General features: G+C 40.4%; 1 protein-coding gene across 1 annotated transcript in view; it reads right to left on the reverse strand.

Moving 5' to 3' along the window:
- SH2D4B (SH2 domain containing 4B) overlaps positions 1 to 18,869 on the reverse strand; it is a 65,730-nt gene extending 46,861 nt beyond the window's left edge. The window contains exons 1-3 of the mRNA XM_010150755.1: positions 18,686 to 18,869; positions 5,362 to 5,521; positions 4,052 to 4,199 (exon numbers count right to left, since the gene is read on the reverse strand). Coding sequence (XP_010149057.1) covers positions 4,052 to 4,199; positions 5,362 to 5,521; positions 18,686 to 18,869 — 492 coding nt within the window. The remainder of the gene's footprint in view (positions 1 to 4,051; positions 4,200 to 5,361; positions 5,522 to 18,685) is intronic.
- Positions 18,870 to 19,289: the final 420 nt, after the last annotated feature.

Genomic DNA, 19,289 nt, shown 5'->3' on the forward strand with positions numbered 1-19,289 from the left:
AAAGCACAGAGCTGAACTTAAAGCTTATTTGCACTTAAAGATAACAGGCTCACGCAAGTGCCACTTGATGTTTACTTGGAGATGAGAGATTTTTGGAATCAGGACAGAATGCTCACTGCTATATAATAAGAAGCCCGCAGTAGTGTAAGTGGTGATGGCGACATTTTACTGTATTCCTAAACTCTACCTAGCAGAATTGTCTGAAGAATCAGGTCCACAGCACTACTGAGCACAGTAGAGCACTCAGACAAGTGTTGAAAGCCCACCCAAGTCAACAGAACTGAACTGGTTCTTTCTATTAAGCATAAGTTGTCCTTACTAGAGATTTCCTGAGCTGATGCGCTAATTATATTGTTCTTGGAAGGTTGATTCTAAAACCGTCTTCTTTGATGGGAATGGAAACAGCCAGGACATAGAACTCTTGGATCCACACCTTAAAAAGATCACTTGACTCACTGCAATCCCAACTGGAACTAAAGGTCATGAACTTTCAACAAAAAAACCCCAAAAATTGTGGAAGGCAATTACAGTGCACTGTTACTCTGTTGCCTATCAAAAGAATAAGCACTTTCTCCTTAAGTGACACTCTCATGAAAACTCCTACTAAATAATTTTTGATGCATGAAGAAAAACAATGCCTGCAGAAGAACATATGCAGCTTTCAGTTAACAAATTTCATCTCCCAAGGAATTTTTAAGCAGCAATCTAGCTTTACTATCAACCGTGCTTATATTATTATATTTGTCAGGTATCTGATGTTGTCATACAGGTAATACTTTACTATTAATATTCTCTTGTTTTACGTAGACCACGTGAAGAGCAAGCTGAGAGAGTGTATCTCTGCTATTTCTAAATGTAGCTGAAGGCTACCACTCGCCCCTGGCTGGCTGACACTCGTACCTTTAATTTGTCCTAGCTCTGTACGTTGTTCAAGACGCTTAATGACAGCAACTGATAACAGTAGGAAATTATGCCTATGATCTCACAGCCTTTGTGAATTAGCAAAAAGATTAATGATAGTAATTGGCTCTCTTATTTGTCCTTTGCAGTAAGTGCATAGAAGAATAGTTGTCCTTAAACTACAAAAATAGAGCAGTCAACATTTATATTCTAGCATCATAAATTAAAGGTATTTCTGCTTAAGAAACACCAAGGAAAGCAATACTTCTCTAATAGTGTTGGAAAAGGAAACAGGGATCATCACTCACTTTGATATGTGAGATATCATTTATCTAGTGCAGACAGCCCTCAAGTCCCATGACAGGTCAAGAGGAATAAGAGCGCTTTAGAAACTAGTGTTTGTGATACAATATGGTTAGAAATTAAACACATCAGCAGAAACCACAGGGTTTCAATCTCCCAAATAAAAATGCTTCAAGAGGATGAAGCATTAGCACAGACTAAACTTTTCATACTCCAGTTTGGAGACTGCCTTAAACACGGTCTCGTCACCATCACAGGATGATTACCACTGCATTCCATATTTTAAAGCTGTTAAAAGTGGGCTTGCTAACTGACCTGCATCTCATTCCACACCCTGAATCATTCTTGAATGGTACATTTCTTCATGATTTCAATGACTGCAGTCATATATGAGCAGATACGTTAATTCACCTTTTTCCCAACACCTTAGTTCTACTCACTTTCTGTGGTCGGAGGGAGATGCCAGAAAGATAACTCTCCTATTTTTCTGTCTAGGTACCTTCCACTCATTCAGGCTGTAAATACTTCATGTGCTTCTTCCACAGCACAAGAGTAGTTATAAAAAGAGTAAGGTGGGAGGGAGAAGGAAAGCCAGGTGAACCTCAGAAGGGTAGCAGACACAGTTAACAAGTCCCTGTAATAGCCTGTGAGATTCACTTGTCTTCAAAATGCCTTCACTGTTTTTAAGGAGTTCTACACTATGTACAAGATCTGCTCTTTCAAGACCAAGTAATAGATAAGCTGCTTTTCTGAGTAACAAAGGTTTCATGTTATAGTACTAGGGATCAATCCTGCATTTGGATCTGTGCTGGCAGAACGCTGTGTTAGTCCAAGTCCCTCCAAACTTATCACAAATTATAGACTAACTGAGGACCCAGGGGTGGAATTGTAATTGGACTGTGCTGTTGTATTAATACAGCAAATGCTGGGAGCATATGCAATAATGGGCTGTTAAATAAATAACTGCTGCCTCATATCTTGTTTCCAAACTAACTTTTGAAGCTGAAGAGTTCATTTCTGTTGGGTTCTGTCTTAAAAATTTTGCTCCATTTATTTGCATTTTTGCAAATATCCTCTTCAAAAGCTTGATTTAAAAGAAACTAAAGGGGGAAAAAATAACGGTTTCTGTTTCTTTGATAAAATAAAGATGCTGTTAACTCTATGAATAGGGCTAAAGAACTCCTGGCCAAAGGTTAGCATTTGAAATTCAAAGTAGAAACTGAACCAAATTCTCATCCCACTTACAGCAATGCAATTCTTGCTCCTACCAGGCGCACGGTTGGATGGAGGATGCCCGCTCACTTCCTGAGAAATAGTGGGAAGAGAGATCACAGTGACATTACCTACCCATCTGTATGAAAACGAACAGAATTTGGTGCCATTCCTTTTAAATTGTATCAACAACTGAAAGATTAGTTTTCCTTAATAGAAAACTATGACCGCTGGCTACTAAAGGTTGCTCACTCTGCTTTCTAAAACCTCTCTTTGAAACAGAAGAGGAACAGTGAGCTTGTGGACATTTACCCCATTAAGTGCACCATAAATCAACCACAGAGATATAAGTGAACAGGCCTGTATCGGTCTTTGTCCAAGAGGGCTTTGCTTTCCGGAAAGCAGCGGAAAGAGCATTTAATTAGTTGCTCTGCTCATTATTCATGCATTAATAAAGGCACTTGAAAGGGATAGTTTCATTACTCATTGACATCAAATTTCAAAGGCCCTGTTCTCTCCTATGAATTCAAATTAATTGTGCAAAGGTAAATCAGCAACTTTGTGCAGAGGAGGCTAGAGGAACTGCCCTTGCTTTGTGCTATGCAACCACCCGCAAATCCCAGTCCCACAGTTTACAGAACAACAAGTAACTTGCTGACTCTAGTTTGTAAGCAAACCACATAAATTTAACATTGAGTTTTTCAGCATTTCTCCCATCACAGAGGGACACAGGGGAAGCCCATCTGCACTTTCCATACCTTTAATCACCATCCCAGGAAGGGAAAAATGACAGTAAGCTGTCAGCAGGGGAGAGGCGTGCAAATGGAAGTTACTGGATGCAGACCTCTTAGGAGTCATATTTTGCTACTGGCTTTTTCCATGGAAACCGAGCCTCACCACCCTTGTGTGGTCCCAGAGTACACATCCTAGACTCAGAGGACTGTGATAATTGCTCTGCACGCTAAACCAATTCTTCTCTTTTCTCATTTTTAAACATGTTTTTATGTTTATGAAGTAATATGAGAAGGGTAGACAGAGGCTTTCTTTTCCTGCTTAGTTTTCAAATTGTTATTTTCAACAAGAGGATGTGAAAAAATATTATTTCAAACAAACATTAAAATACTATAACTGTGCTCATACAAAATTCATTATGAAGTCAGTGAAAAAAATGGCAAATGAACGTGTCCCAGCCAAGCCAACTGGGCCTTTTCCATATGTTGAGTAGGAGAAGAATCTGCCCCTCACTATCTTGAAGAAAGTAGTGACAGAATTTTCAAGTTAAATACATGAACAACTCATCCGAAACACACAAGCAAACTAACTTAAAATGAGACATTTCACAATTGTACATTTTTTCCCCAGTATGATTCACTCAGCAAAGCTGAGTGAACAATTCTGTTAATGTGTGAGCTGAATAACCAGTTTGATTGTCCTGACACTTCTGAATGAGATATGTAATTTTTTCACATCACTCACCCAGCTGTTCTTATGCACACCATGCAGCTATTTGTATATTCCAGGATGAAAAATTACAACTCTGGGGTTTAAAGCTTATTAATAAACATATGCTGAAGGTGACAAAACTTATAATCTAAATAAAAACACTGTTTAAAAAGCTAAATTATTCTATGCAAACCTTCAGTTCCTCCTGAATTCTTTCCTCCTCCAATTTGGCAGCTTTCCGATCTTCTATTTCTATTTTCCATTTCTCTGCCACTATTCTGGCTTTTTCTTGAGCCATAGCATCACGGAATTTCTTTGTAATTTCAGCCTCCTTTTGTCTCCTTCAGAAAAGAATTTGAAAATAAAAATAATTTAAGACACTGATATTTTTTTTTTCCCTAGAGGATCACTACTTGCTCACTGGTTGTAAATTTTTTTTTTCCCTAGAGGATCACTACTTGCTCACTGGTTGTAACAAATAATTACCATAAGACTTCATGGAAATATACAAGGAAAGAATTAAAATGTATTTAACAAGAGACTTGACACAAATCAGATTTGAGGAAACTATCCAGAAAGGAGACATTTTCAGTTTTTGATGAATGACTAATTAAAATAGCACCTTCTAAAATAAAGAAGTACTTCTTGGATGTCTGTGAGTCATACTCTATATTTTCCTTCCCTGGCTGAAAAAATGGATTTTTCTGTCAGTCTTGCAAAGGATGATTGCGAATTTATTGTCTCTCAAATATCAATGCAAATGACTGCCAAATTCTTACACCAGATTGTTTATTAGTGCTGACAATGTGAAAGGACCGCAGAGCCCAGGTTGAAGCTTTTAATCCGTACTTAAATATGCAATCCCTCTAAGAAAGAGGAGCCTCGTATGAAAAGGAATAATATAGAATAAACTGATATTTAAACTGTCACTTTTCAGTGCTGCACTACAAAAGGAAGTGCGGGAGGCAGGTGGCCTACTTCCCAACACTATAAAACATCAAAACACTTTTGAATCTTCCCAAAGCTGGAAGAGGCCCTGCTGGAAACACCAGCATGGCACTTGTGTAATCAGTTTCTGAACTGCTGGGATAAGAATTAATACAAGCAATATGCAAATAAAACCAATTTCAGAAAGGATTTTGTGTACCAAAACCCCATTGTGGGCATAGATGTGTGATACAACAAACATTTCTAATTCAATCATCTCAAAACCAGATTGTTTCATTTTTATTTATTTACAAAATGGTCAGTGGTTTAGCAAAATTCACCAGAAGACAAAATTTGCTTCACTTTTTTTTGTGAAAGAGAAGTTTTGATATTCAGTATTCAATAAAAATAAGATTACATTTTTCACATGCTGAAAAACTGCCATAACAAGTGAAAGCAAATGTCCACAAATCATACTTACCAGTTTTACACACCATTACCTGCCACCACCCTTCTACAAGGCCATGTCTCCCATTATGCCAAGAGGACCCTTAATTCAGATTCTTAAACCCTCACCATAGTTCTTCAGCCTCCTTCTGTGCCTGCTGCCTGGCTTGCTCTGCTATCAGCTCCTCGGATATCTGTTCATATGGCTTGTCACCTGGGGCTTCTCCCATGACCCAGACCCAGACCTCACCATCCTTCCCACGTAGCCACTGCACGTGTTTGCCAATACCTGCAACAGCCACCAAGGAGAAAGAAAGAATATAAATACTGATTCAAATTCTTACATAAATATAGATGAAAAGGTGGAAAATCTCCAACTTGGAAAAATTAAGCTTGCAATTCAGAATAAAACATTACTAGGAGGTTGGATTAAATTTCAGGTTTCATCAATCTACCATGGTAGGGGAAAAAAAGGGTTTGTACACTCCAGATCACACAATTTTTAAAGACTCGCTGTCCCACAAAAATAAGGATTTATGAATTCTGACATGCATTTCCCCGAATTTAGGTACTACAATCCCTTTTCAATTGTTGTATTTTCTTGCTTTACTCAGCAAGGGATGAAGGTGGAGTGACAACAACCACCAGCGACATTATGTGACTAGCAATGCTTCAGCACACAGAGAACATCAAGTGTCAAGCGTACAGAAACTTCATCAGAACCCCTACAAAAAAATCCAGGAATTTCCTGCCCCCGCCGTGTGACGGCAGAGTTTCAGAAAGCCTGCGTGCTGGGAGCACCTCACTTGCTGCAGAAGCTGTTCTGTTCAGGTAGGCAGTTGAGAAGGATTAAGTTGCTGGGTCACCTTTCATGAAAGACACCATACAAAAATCTACAGTTACTGTGTTGACAGAGTGATTTTGAAAGCACCAAAAAAGGCTGTGTGGTCTTCCCAAAAAAGCCTACATTTGATGAACCTTCGTGTCCAGGAATCAACTACAGCATTCAAAACTACAACAGGCACTAGATCAGATCTTATCTGAATACGTTCTCAAACACTACCTGATTAGTGTGGTTTGGTCTTTTCCTTCACCTTTTATATGTATAACTCTCAGATATTTTATGCATTTTAGAGGTTCATAGTTAAGAACTTGGTGGAAACACCTCTTATGCAACCATTTTTATGTTTTATTTCTTGCAGAATTGTTGAAACTGTTCTTCATAAAAGATTACACCACAATGGCCATTGTGAAGATGGACAATGGATTTATTTTAAAGAATGAAGACTAAAAGGCCACAAATGCTCAGCCATTCATCTCACTGCCTGTACATTAGAGTCTGCTAGATTTTGCCCTCCTACCCAAATACTGAGGTTAGTAAATTGTGCACGGACACACAGTTGCTAAAAGGTATCCTGTCTCACTTGGAAATGGAAGGAAATGGACAGTTTGCCATTTGACTAGGTAGTTTTTCTCTGTTTCTCCCATAGAAGTTAAAAGAAACCTGGTCCTATTTGAATGGCCAGTCTTTGCTTCCAGCCTTTCTACATCTTCCTCTACTAACGTGAGCTTAGCTACTCTCACATTCAACTACCTGTTGTTCTAAAATTGGACAGTCTCCATTTAACCAGATTAAGTTTCCCGATGCACAATCAATAAAGTGTTCTTGACATCCCAGACTGAAGAGAGAAAACTGCAGGAGGGAGCGCAGCAGGGCTGTTGACAGCAGGCAGTGCCACTGTCAACCCACACTTGCAAGTGTTGACAATAGAAACTGAAGGCAACTAACATATCGGATCTCTCGATGAAAGCTAATATTCTATATCAAATTTGAAAATGTGATTTATATGAATTCCCAGTCTTGGCCTAATGGTACTGACTTCAAGGGGGGTGGGAATTTGAGCTAATAATGTTTTCCTTCAGTAACTCTCAAAAGCACTTGCTCTTTCACAGTCTATCACATTATGTCTCAGGTTATAAATGTGGAAGTATTTTATTGTGGTTCCTATTCTGTACATTTCTGTGCTCCTATCAGCACAACACTTAGGTTGTATTCTTTGGGTACAGCATTTGAACACCGTCTGCAAGAACCGGCTGCCCATATCACTGTTTGCCCACCAGGTTTCACCTACTGCATCACACGGTAAAGTATCTTGAGAAGTATGGAATGATTTCCCAGGAGTATTGATCCCACATAACCAATGGCAGCTTTTGTTTTAAAAGTGGCCCATGTTCTCTTTCCTGGAAGGAATCTGGATATCCTAGTTCTTTCCCTTTATTTAGTACTTTAAATAAAACATTGCAAACAACCTGCCTCGTTAATGTAGTTGTATCATAACTGGTAGATACCACATACTTCTACTGTTCTGAGACAAATTCACTACTTCTGCTCATTTATGAGCTTACCAGATGGAAAGAGAATGAAAAAAATCCTTTTCAAGTTAGCAGACAAATTATGTCTTTTCTACTTCCCAGGTTTTCAGAGTCCAAGAGTTATTAACATGTTTCTCAGAGACACAACTTAACCATTACTACCCAGCCCCATAAAACAAATAGTTGATTTGTAGACATGTCTCGAGAAATTGTTCTCTTTATTCCTTTTAAAACACTGGATCTTTCTTTTAAAGCTACAGACAGTGAATGTATAAACTCTTTTGAAAATACCAGGACAACATATTGTTGGTTCAACACTTAGTGCTGTACAGCAGAGTACACTGCTGTATACACATCCTAGTTCAAGTTGAAGGATAATTGCAGTATCAAACAATCTGGCACTTTCAAGGTTCAGCATTAGACAGACAGACCTCCACACGTACAATTTTAAAACAATTCAATCTGATCACATATGCTTTTATTCAGGTTTTTCTTTAGAACAAGAGAAGTTCTTTTTCACATCCAACCCTCCTTTCTATTTTCCTTTAAGAAAGGACTCCCATGCACATGTTCCCTTAAACCTACACTCCCATAAAGCAGGAGATGGGCCTTACTGTACAATCTGGTCATAAAACATGGTAGTTTCTCAGCACAGAAAAACATTCAAAAAAGAGTGTGCAGAGAAGGAAAGAAGGAGCTCAGGAAGAAAACCTGGCACAGTGAAAATGGAATTCCTGCCACACAAAATGTCTTTGCAGCCTGTAGAATCACAATCACAACAATCAGTGTCAGCTCTTCTAGGCTAACAATACTCAGGACTGGGCTTGCACTTTTAAACTCTAGAACCAATTACAAGATCTGAGCTGTAAGTACCGACAATTATTTTCCTTCATATTTTTAGGAAATCAGTGTTGTCTGCTTTGCAAGCAGAGAATTACCACCATTAAGGGCTGATCATAATAAAATTTCTGTTTTAAGATGCCTCTCAAGTGTTACATTTTTCTGCAAAATAAGGTATTTTATTAACACACTATTTCCAAATGAAACAGGAATTATTAAAAAAAAAAAATCAACTAAATCCAAAAGGAAGAGACAAGTCCTGATTAAACAAATTTGAAATCCAGGTGAGAAAGAGGCAAGGGAACCTCTTGTTTGCCGTTCAGAAGCAAGCTTCTGAGCCTAGTCACAAGGGCCAATGCAGAGTCAGGAAATAAAATTTCAATTTCTTGAGTCCCAGTGTTGTGCCTTGACCACAGAAGTACTGTTCTTTTTCTGGAAAGACTGTGTCAGGCTGCAAATAATTATCATTAGCAAGTAGTGGACATCAAATTTAGTCTAGATTGAACAGTAGAAAGTGTTTTAGAAACAACACTGTCTTATAGGAAAATACACTGAGTAATTCACCAAGACTTTTCCATCTCTACTCTTCAGACCAACAATCTATCAGCTGTACTGTTCTACCATATTTTGCCTGAGACAACTCTGTAGCACCACAAGAAGGCAACATTAATTCTTGTAGTTCCTGACACCTGTAGTTCCCCCATGGATTAGTATCTCCCATGGAGTTCCCCTAAACCTAGATCTCTGCTGCTTTGAGACCAGTAAATGGGGTTTTGGATATTGCTCCTTGAACAAATGCAGAATCAGGTAGCCCAGCTTTGCAGCACAAAGGAACCACAGTGAAAACTTTGTTAGAGACCGACAGCCTGAACCAACAGCAACACAGATTTGCATATATAAACACACACCATCAAAAATAATACCAAATCATGTTTTCTATTTCCTTGTATTTATGCAGTCAATTCTACAGCAGCAATGAAAATAAAAACCAATGCCCTGGAGAGCAGTACGAAACTTGAGGCTCTCACCTACAAGAATTACTACTTTCTACCAGGAGCACCACTAATCTCATACACACGCAGGGCTGGAGTGCAACCGTGAGTTGTGCTGTGCGGCACCACAGGCTACTCCTGGCCTTTGTGCTACCCTTGGGAAGCTCCTGGTGTAGGCAGGGTATCGTCACTGCCACGGCTGAGTGCTGCCAGACAAGATGAACCCTGCCAGCCACCCTGGGAGGGAGAAAACAGCCCCCGTCGGCTCAGGCTTCCACACTGTGACTGAGGCTTACAACAAAGGGGGTTACGCAAAGGAGAGCTGGGCCTTTTCATTGCCTCTGCTCGGCAGGACGGGAGAGCAGAACCACAGGTCAGGTTGGGGGGTTTTGGTTATTTCAGTTGGTTTTTGTGTTGGGTGGGTGGGTTTTTTGTTTGGGATTTTTTGGGTTTGGGTTTTTTTTGTTTAGTTTTGGTTTTCATGGCAGTTTTGGGTTATATCTGGCTTCATTTTCACACATGCTTCTAATTAAAAATGTTTTTAAAATAACAGTAATCGGAGCAAATGGAATACTACTGGAGTCGGTTCCTTCCTCCAAGCTTGTTCGTCATGGCTTTAACAGTTACAGCATCCCCGACAACTCCCATTTGCGATCCACCTCCAGTGTTTACAAGGGAACTACTCCAAGGACCATTAGAGGCTGGATCTGGCGTGTGGTTACTCAGCCACAGTCTGCCTGCTTAGCCGGGGAAACAATAGAGCGCCCAGTGACCCCGACTGCCTTTCTACCACAGGGAATACTACCGGCTGCGTCAAGTGTAAATTCAGAAAATTAGGAGATCACTGATTTCTTATCTCAAACAGGGGAAGACATTCAGAATTTGCTTAAACTTTCTCAAGGGAGCCTGCTGTTTCCATGAACAGTCTTGTTTCTCTGAGGTTGGACTTCCCAGCATACCACAGTTCTCCCGCTTGGAAGTTACAGATCTCTGCAACAGCAATTGACTCTCCTTCCTCACCTGCTGCAGAGCTTTGTAGTCATACAAACATGCTTCGACTCTCTCTGTAGAACGTATTCCTCCTCTTTTCCCTCTCTGCACTAGAAAAAGGCTTCTGGAACATATTCTGCATTTGAACTAGACTCCACGAGCATTCACTGCTGTCATCAAGCTGATCAGCCTGAGCTGCTGCTGTCGTTCAGAGCCAAGCTGTAGCTTGTGGAGTTCAGTGTGTTTGTAGGGTTGGGGTTTTTGTTCTTTTGGAGTTTGGATGCTGGTATACTTTGGTCTAAGCACAATGTGCCTTACATGAAGCTTTACTCTTGGCTTTCCAAACAATTGTTATTATGGCTTTGTTAAAGTAGAAGCTTGAATTTTGATGGTTTGCAGGGTAGATGAGGCCCCATTCAGCATTTCATTAGCTGTGGGAGGCGTCAGAAGCACACTGATTAGGATGGAAATGAGAAGGTGAGCTTTAGGCTGTTCTCACTTCCTTGAGCTTATCCAGAACAAGAGCCTTTTTTGGTTTGGTTTGTTTGTTCGATATACAAACACAAACACACATAATTTCATTTCTTTCTAAGGAGAAAGCCTAGGAAATCACTGTGAATGTTTCTCAGACTATTCAAAGGACAGAATGCATTTTTCCAAACATTAACTGCTGTAAATCCATCGAAATTTAAATCCATCTCACCTGCTCTGGTGAGACCCCACCTGGAGTACTGTGTCCAGCTGTGGAGCCCTCAATATCAGAAGCATATTGACCACTTGGAGCGAGTCCAGAGGAGGCCACGAAGATGATCAGAGGGCTGGAGCACCTCTCCTATGACGAAAGGCTGTGAGAACTGGGCTTGTTCAGCCTGGAGAAGAGGAGGCTCCGAGGAGACCTCATTGCAGCTTTCCAGTATCTGAAGGGGCCTACAAGGGTACTGGGAGAGGACTTTTTACAAGAGCCTGTAGTGACAGGACCAGGGGTAATGGGTATAAATTGAAATCAGGGAGGTTTAGATTAGATGTCAGGAAGAAATTCTTCACAGAGAGGGTGGTGAGGCACTGGAACAGGTTGCCCAGAGATGTTGTGGATGCCCCATCCCTGGATGTCTTCAAGGCCAGGCTGGATGAGGCTTTGAGCAACCTGGTCTAGTGGAAAGTGTCCCTGCCCATGGCAGGGGGGTTGGAACTAGATGATCTTTAAGGTCCCTTCCAACCCTAACCATTCTATGATTCTATGAAATACACATAGAATAATTAGGTGGCAATGATGAAAGAAATTAAAAGAACATAATCCCACAATGAACTGAAGACCTGGTACAATTAATTTTGTGGTCTGCCCCTGCTAATAGTCACAAGACCATGAACCTCTCTTTTGCAAGAATACATTCAAAAAACCCAGTCACTTCCATTCTGAAAATAACAAGAAAATGGGGGAAAATCATGAACTTCTACAAGCAATCCCACAACATTTCAGTTCACACCCCCTCCAATTCAACACTGTTGTGTGCCTTTCTGTTTAAAGGATTAGCAGAGAAAGAAATTCAGCTGATTTACATTAATCTATCAATAAGGGTTGCAGGATCTCAGCATTGCTGAAAAAATCAGCCTTCATAGCTCTCCAGCTGCTTGCTGATCATATAACAAACTCAATCTTCTGTTTATGGAATTACAGCCTGTTACCATGGAAATAATTATGCTGCAATATACCCCTGCAGGATCAAATAAAGGAAGAGTGACTGCAAGAGAGCAAACATTAAGGGAGGAAACAGTTACTCAAATAAGACTACAGTAATTAACAAATGTAGCAAAGATAATGGTACGCAAAGGTAAGCGGGTTTGCATTCTCACATGGTACGGATATATGCAATATGTGTCTATATAGGTTTGCATACTGTAACCAAAGAAGAACAAAAAAAGGAACACAGAAATAAAGCAGCATCTATGTGGTCTCTATCTAGTATGTCCCAGATATTTCTCGGCTCCCTGGCCAAGACATGCTGTTACATATAACAATTTTGTCATTTGCCCACTTTCAACTGAGAGGTAACATTCAGAACTCATTGTTAGACACTGTTCTAACCCTGTGCAGAATCTAGAGGCAGTCTGCCTGTCCATTTTAATGACCCTTTCACTGTAAACTATAAAAATGCACACATCGGACCAAAGTCAAAGGTTTTAAAATCATTCACTGTATCATTCACTTGATTTTTTTTTTCTTCATAAAAAAATAAAGTCAAGAACACTGCACTATAATTCCTGATTCCTTATCCCACCTGTCTCTTATAAAGAGTAAAAGCTATATACAGGGCTTAGTTTCTGACACAGGGTTGAGCTTCTCACACAAAGCTATCACGAAGCATCCAGGTTTTCCCGCTGCTGGAGAATAAACAAAAACAAGTCTGCATGGCTACTTCAGGGTCTGCTGGAAACTGAAAGCAGAAGGATAAGGGTTCCTTGTCACAGGATGAACAGACCGTCACTTACTGCACCAGACTCCCCGACTTAATGCAGCGTGGCATGTTTGCACCTCTTATCAGGCACACAAGACCACAGAAGTGGGGAGAACAATACCATTACAGTGAGCTTTCCTAGCACCACAGCACACGAGTGGACTCAAAGGCTAATGAACCCCCATCAGTGTCTAAGTCCCCTGCTGACTTGAATACATTCAGTTCTCCCACGTCTTCCAAATCCTGCTATCAAAACCTGGTGTCTCAGTCCTTGAATGTTTTAGCCATTTATGCTAAAAACTGGCAAAATCAGCAAGGAAATATTAAATTGGCTTGGGCAAATCCCATTCTCCCCTTGGATGCAGTACTGCTCTCTTTCCATATCAAGTATTCATGAGCTTGCAGAAGAGTCCCAACCTCCTGCCGTTACCAGAGCACTAGTGTGCACAAGAAAGCCCACCTAACACCACTGTGCCCAGGCAGGCTGGGGAACACGGGAATGCTCTCGGTGCCAGTGGCTCAGTTAACCCAACAGCCTCTCTCAGAAAGCCGCTGATGCCCGATGATTCAAATAAGAGCCCTCGAGGATCGCACTCATGCAAGAGAATCCTCCGGTGTAACAAGGCCCAGGTAGCCAGAAATATTCCGCTTTTACTTTCCGGCAAAGCAGAGAAGTCAGCTGCAGGGCAGGATATGAGACTAAAAAGTACAGACTTACAGCTAGTCCTAGGAGGGCAGAGAAGTCCCTCTGGATTTGTTCCATCTGGTACATATTCAGGTCATATGGCGGTTGGGGGTCTCTTTCTAGCTCCAGGTTTGGAGAAGTGAACAGACAGTTTAGAAGCTGCTGTTTAACGGTACCTCAGGACACAGCCACACTGAGCATGAGCTCTGAGCAGCTGAGTGCTCGCCCCAGGGTGTAGAGAACTAACAAAACTGCATCGTATCACAAGCTGCTACGCATGTTGTGAATTCAAAACTCTTCCAATGACTTCAAATGAGTTAGCTCAGACTCCTAATAAAAATTATTCTAATGTTCGTGTTAATGTTCTTCTGTTACTTTTTCAGTTGTATTTGAATTGGAAACAAAAGACAGGGCTCTGCAGAATTTCAGAGCACAAACAGCCAGAAATTTCAGGTATACTCAAGTCTGATGTCTCCAGTTAGACCCATATCCAATGATACAGACTATGAGCACTGCCAGCAGCACATCTCTGTAGGAGGCAAAATCTTAGCTAAGCACTACCAGGGAGTGTAGAGGCCTTAGTATAAATGAGGAATACATTTCTGAGTTCAAAAAACAGAAAAAAATGTCCCTGCATATGTACACCCACTCGCGCTTCATACACACTGAAACACACACCCACGCACTGGCCTTCACACGTGACACTGATGTATCCTCCAACCATCCACTTGTGAGACTTGAAATACTTGCTTCCAAATAGCTTCATCTATTCTCTAATGATTTTCTAACACAAATGCCATTTAGATAAAGAAATTATTTTCTAGCCATGCTGTGATAAGCCTACCTAATTTTCTCCCAGCTTCTCTTGTTAAGGACAGGTAAATAAGAGTGTTTACAAATAGCTCCTGCCTGGACATCATGAGCTGCAGTTCACAATGAATAAACATCAGAATAAGCAGCAGCAGCAGACCAGCATTGTCTTCCCTCCCACACGGCTGTCCTCCAGCTACCTAATGCTCAATAGTTTTGAGATCTCATTTTGGGTATGCTGACAGCTCTGCATCAGAGTCAAAATCCAAATTGGCAGGGTCCTTCGCTTACTCTCAACTCAGCTGTACTGGTTAAAGGGCTCCTGCCTAATCAAATAAATATGTTACTTCGCAAATTGCAAAGCTGCCTGTCAATCAACTCGCAGCAAATCCCAAAGGGATCTTGAAATTCTGAGGAGACTCCCCTTAGTGATTTTAGCACAGTAAGAAAAGGCTACTTGTTTTATTACAATGAAAATATGTTCCTGCAAGATCTGCCCAGAAGCAATTTGTATATGAACTGGAGACGGACGTCCAAGAATTCAACTCACTTGTGAAGCTATTTCAGCACAAGCCAGCAGTCATGATTTAATTAAAGCTATGAAATACTTCTACCTTGAATATCAAGTTCACTAAATGCTGCAGTTTTGAGAGGACCCAAATGATGCTCAATTTCTACTAATATTTTTAGGCATGCTATAAGCGTAGGCGAGGTACAAACAGCAAAAACACGAGAACAGCATATTCAATATCTTCTAAAGGAAATATTTCATTCTGAAGTGATGTTTACATATTGCTCCCTTTTAGACGCTGATCTGCGTTTTTAAAAAGGGGAGGGAATTTAAACTGTTGAATAATCTGAAAACATTTCATTAGCCCCTGAAGTGAAATAATTTCTTTAACATTGACTCATTCTGATGCCAATTTCAATTTTAATCTTTCCTCAAGACACAGGAAGCCAAACAATCCAAATGGAAAAGCAGGCACAATTTAGCATCTACTGAAGGTGACTAATACTATTTTCTTTAGAAACGAAGAATAAGACTAATTACACAAAGACTGTTACCCTATTTGGCTTGCAAAACACTCCCAACAACTTACATCTTATTTCATGGTTTGGACTTGGTTTTGTTTCCTGAGAAGCAAATTTCATAGTACTGAATAGGACATTTATCTGTGTTCAGTGGCACTTTATAAAAATCACTGTAGGGTTTGGGCCTTTGCTAGTTAGTTTCCAAACAATGGAGAAACGATCACACTGAGGAATATTCCCTAAACCTGCTGACAAGTTCAACACTAGCACAAGGCCAGTCTCAGTTGCATATGCCTTTTTTTTTTTTCCTCCCCAACCCCGCACTTGTGGTTTCTGTAAGACAGCACATCTCAACCTTGCACAAGAACCCTTCCTCCTCAAGTCACTGTAGAAAATCAAAATTGGATTCACCATCACTGCTGTTTCCAAAAATCTTCTGCTATGCTGCTGGGCTCACAGGCACCACTGCAGGTGAACTCTTGGAATTAATGGGGAATTGTACCAGTTAGGGTACAGGACTCCAGATCAAACTCAGGCACTTTTTGGAGCATTCTTAATTAGAGAAGCACCCATTATAATTAATTCCTTCTGTTCTATCCCACCCTATCAAATCCCAAAGAGGTGGGGCAACGTTTTCATATGTACCTACTCAAACGATAAGGAAAACAGAAGGATTTGAAAGTTTGTCTTATAAAGATAATTCCAATTAAAAATTAGTAAAAAATTATTCTGTACAGGTGTTATGTTGTATTCACAAATAGAAACATGTTTCTGTCAACTAGAAAAGTTCAGAAACTCAGCAAATTAGAGAGATGTCTCACCCCTGTTTTCTACTATAGGTCAGGCTACAAAGATCTCTGTAAAGCCAGAGTAACTCTTGGATTCAACAACAACAAAAAAAGCACAAACATAAAACCTGTGTCATGCAGAAAAAAGTCAAAACAAAACCTTGGAGATGAAACTGCTCAAATCCCCCTGTTTCAAAGGAATAAAGAATATGTAATTGCAGTGGCTCTAAATTTCCTGTTAGTCACTAATTTTAAACAGGAATAAAAATGTTCCATATTCTACACTGTATAGCAGGGGGAGAGTGTTTGGAAATGCACTTATAAATCAACAGAAACTGAAAACTCGGCAGCCTCAAGGTCCAAAAAATGTTGATGCCAAATGTCTTTTGGGAAAAAACCCCAACCTCCCATATGTTAAGGTAAGAAAGGATTATTAGTCATCTGCTCTGACCCTTTGAGTCATATAGGCAAAAGCAAAAATACTGCACACTAATTCCTATCTTACACCCCTCATTTCTGGTCAACCTTTCTCACTTTCTTTTTCTCTTTTAAAGAAAATAGCTGTCCTATGAGACCATTTCCCACCATATTATGGAACTCTACAGTAGAAATCAGTCACAAGTATCTGTATAGTTAATGACTGGCATGCCTGAAAGATGGAAGTTGTCTTTTGTAACTCTGGCCCACATCAGTCCATGGAAGTGAAAATTCATTTTCAGCAGAACCAAATGCCTGACTTGCAAATCTAACTTCAATAGTTCTCTCTACAAAAAAATCGGTAAGATCAGTTCTTTAGTACAGTTCTGAAGGAAGTAAAAAGTTTCTAGCAGTGGGCAAAAGTCAAACCTAAGCAATACCTTAAATTGGCAATTTAAGAAGGTGAAATGGAAATGGGCTATTGTAAAATTTAACTCTGTGTGTATTTGTGAATACTTTTGTCAGAACAACTATAATCTATAGGTTACTCTGCTGCTCTCCTTTCTCTCATTCTTTATAAATCAGAAAATTAATTACCCAGAAAATGGTCTCCTGTAGTAGGAAACTGAACGGGTTTAATGTATAATTTATATATGGAAATTTAGGTATCAACACTATGACAAATCATCACGTAAATATTTTTGCAGTTAGATTTTTCTGTATCTGTCTTCCTCAAAGAAGGAGCACAATACAGATTATCTCAATGACAGAATGTTTTTTTGGCATGTGGAGCTGAACTGCATTTTTAATTTTTTCTCAGCTACAAATCAATCAAAATGAACAAGGTTTTTGTGCTGTATGAGCGCCACTGTTTTGATGCCATCCCTCTTAGGAAAGCACCATTCAGAGTAAGAACACATGGAGAAAATAGAAATTAAACACAACAAGGTTTTCCAACATCCACCTTGCCATCTGTGTGAGAGGCCATTTTAAACTTCTATTATGGCTGACTAGGGTGTTCTGAACATTCCCTCTTTATTTTAAAGCTACCACTGTATCTTACTCTAGAGTAATTTCATAAAGGCCTTTGCTTCAAGTGAGTCTCGGAAACTAATTCTGGTTTGAAATATGTTTCTTTAATAATAGTTTTTGAATTGTTAACAATCACATGGGCACTTGGTAGAGTTCAGAGGCTCTAAGTGTTTTAAGAAGTCTGACAATTGAATCCAATAATCTATCAGTATTAGATAGGGATGAGGAAAAGAGTGAATGAAAAAACTTGTTCAGAGAAGAGAGCAAGGAAATCTGTTTATTCCAAACCACTTGGTCTCAAGACTAGACACTTGGAAATGACATTTGGAGACGTTCTTTTTTGAAGTTTCATTCCCTAACTTTGCTTATTGGCTTTTTAAGGCAACACAGACATTTAGCATTCATAACAGCCTGGGAAAGGAGCTCCATAGTTTAACTACATATTGCATGAAAACACTCTTTGTTTTGGTTTGGTTTTACATGCTCACCCCACTACTATCCTATTCCCTAGACAGAATCTTTTGGAGAACATTTACTAGGACAGTTGGAAATTTAGACTCTTATGGCTGTTCTGACATCACACCTTAGTCACAAACAGACCTTCATAATAAGCTCAAATTAATGAATTTGTCTCCTACTCCAGCCCCTTGGAGACATGTAGTGCCAAGTCAAGAAGCCTCAACAGCACAGGCAAGACTGCCCTTTGCCTGGCTGAGGGGCCAGCAGGCAAATAAAAAAGCCTTGGGAGTGGAAACTTGGTCAAAGTATATCTGTTACCTCTGAGAAAACAGAAGCCGTGACTCCTGACTGAAAGAGGCACTTCAAAACCATTCCCCTTGCTCGCACACTAACCTGTTCCCCTGGAGAAAGAGCCAGCCTTGAGAGACAAGGAGCAAGAGCATGGTGCTTTGGCTGCCCCAGACAGCAGCATGGGGACCGCCAGCACCCCTCCTTGTAATCTCTTCCGGATACATGCTGCACCACGGCCAGCTGCACGCCCGCCATCCCCAGCTCTTAGGTATAGGAGGTCACAAATCTTACTCTGTTTGCGCCTCGCTGTGTTTCTCAGCACGGCCTCCTCCATTCTTGCTTTTTCTTCCCTCTCCTTCCAGCGCCTCAGCTGCTCTTCTCTCATTTTGTAGAACAAGATCTGCTTTTGCTCTTCGTTCAGCTCTGCCAGGAGCTCAGGGTCAATGTACATATCGCGCAGGATTTGCTGCAGCATGATGACTCAAAATAAATAAAGGACAAAAGATAAACCTGCTTCTAATTATACTCACTACAGCGACGAGACCCCACCGACGGCTCTCCAGAAAGCAACGTGCAGCAGAGGAGCTCTCCCACTCCTGCCTGCCCAGGAGAGGTTTGCTTCTTGCTCTGGCTCTCTTTGTGCAGGCATATTCTGCTCCTCGTCTCTCACAGGGACAGAGTTCTCTGCTTATCTCATCCCCCAAAGGTAGGGACAAGTGTCAAGTAAAAGGAAACTGGAGGAACAGACACGGATAAGGGAAAGAAAAAAAAGAAGTCCAGGAGGAAAAAAATAACAGGTCACTTCAATGTTCCTCACTGCAAGCCAGTAAAAATAAGGGACTCTTGACTGAACCCATCAGCTTTGCTCCTTTGAGCAGAAGGAAATTCAAAGTCT

This window comes from Eurypyga helias, unplaced genomic scaffold (genome assembly GCF_000690775.1).
Source record: "Eurypyga helias isolate BGI_N326 unplaced genomic scaffold, ASM69077v1 scaffold30114, whole genome shotgun sequence".
Classification (NCBI taxonomy): domain Eukaryota; kingdom Metazoa; phylum Chordata; class Aves; order Eurypygiformes; family Eurypygidae; genus Eurypyga; species Eurypyga helias.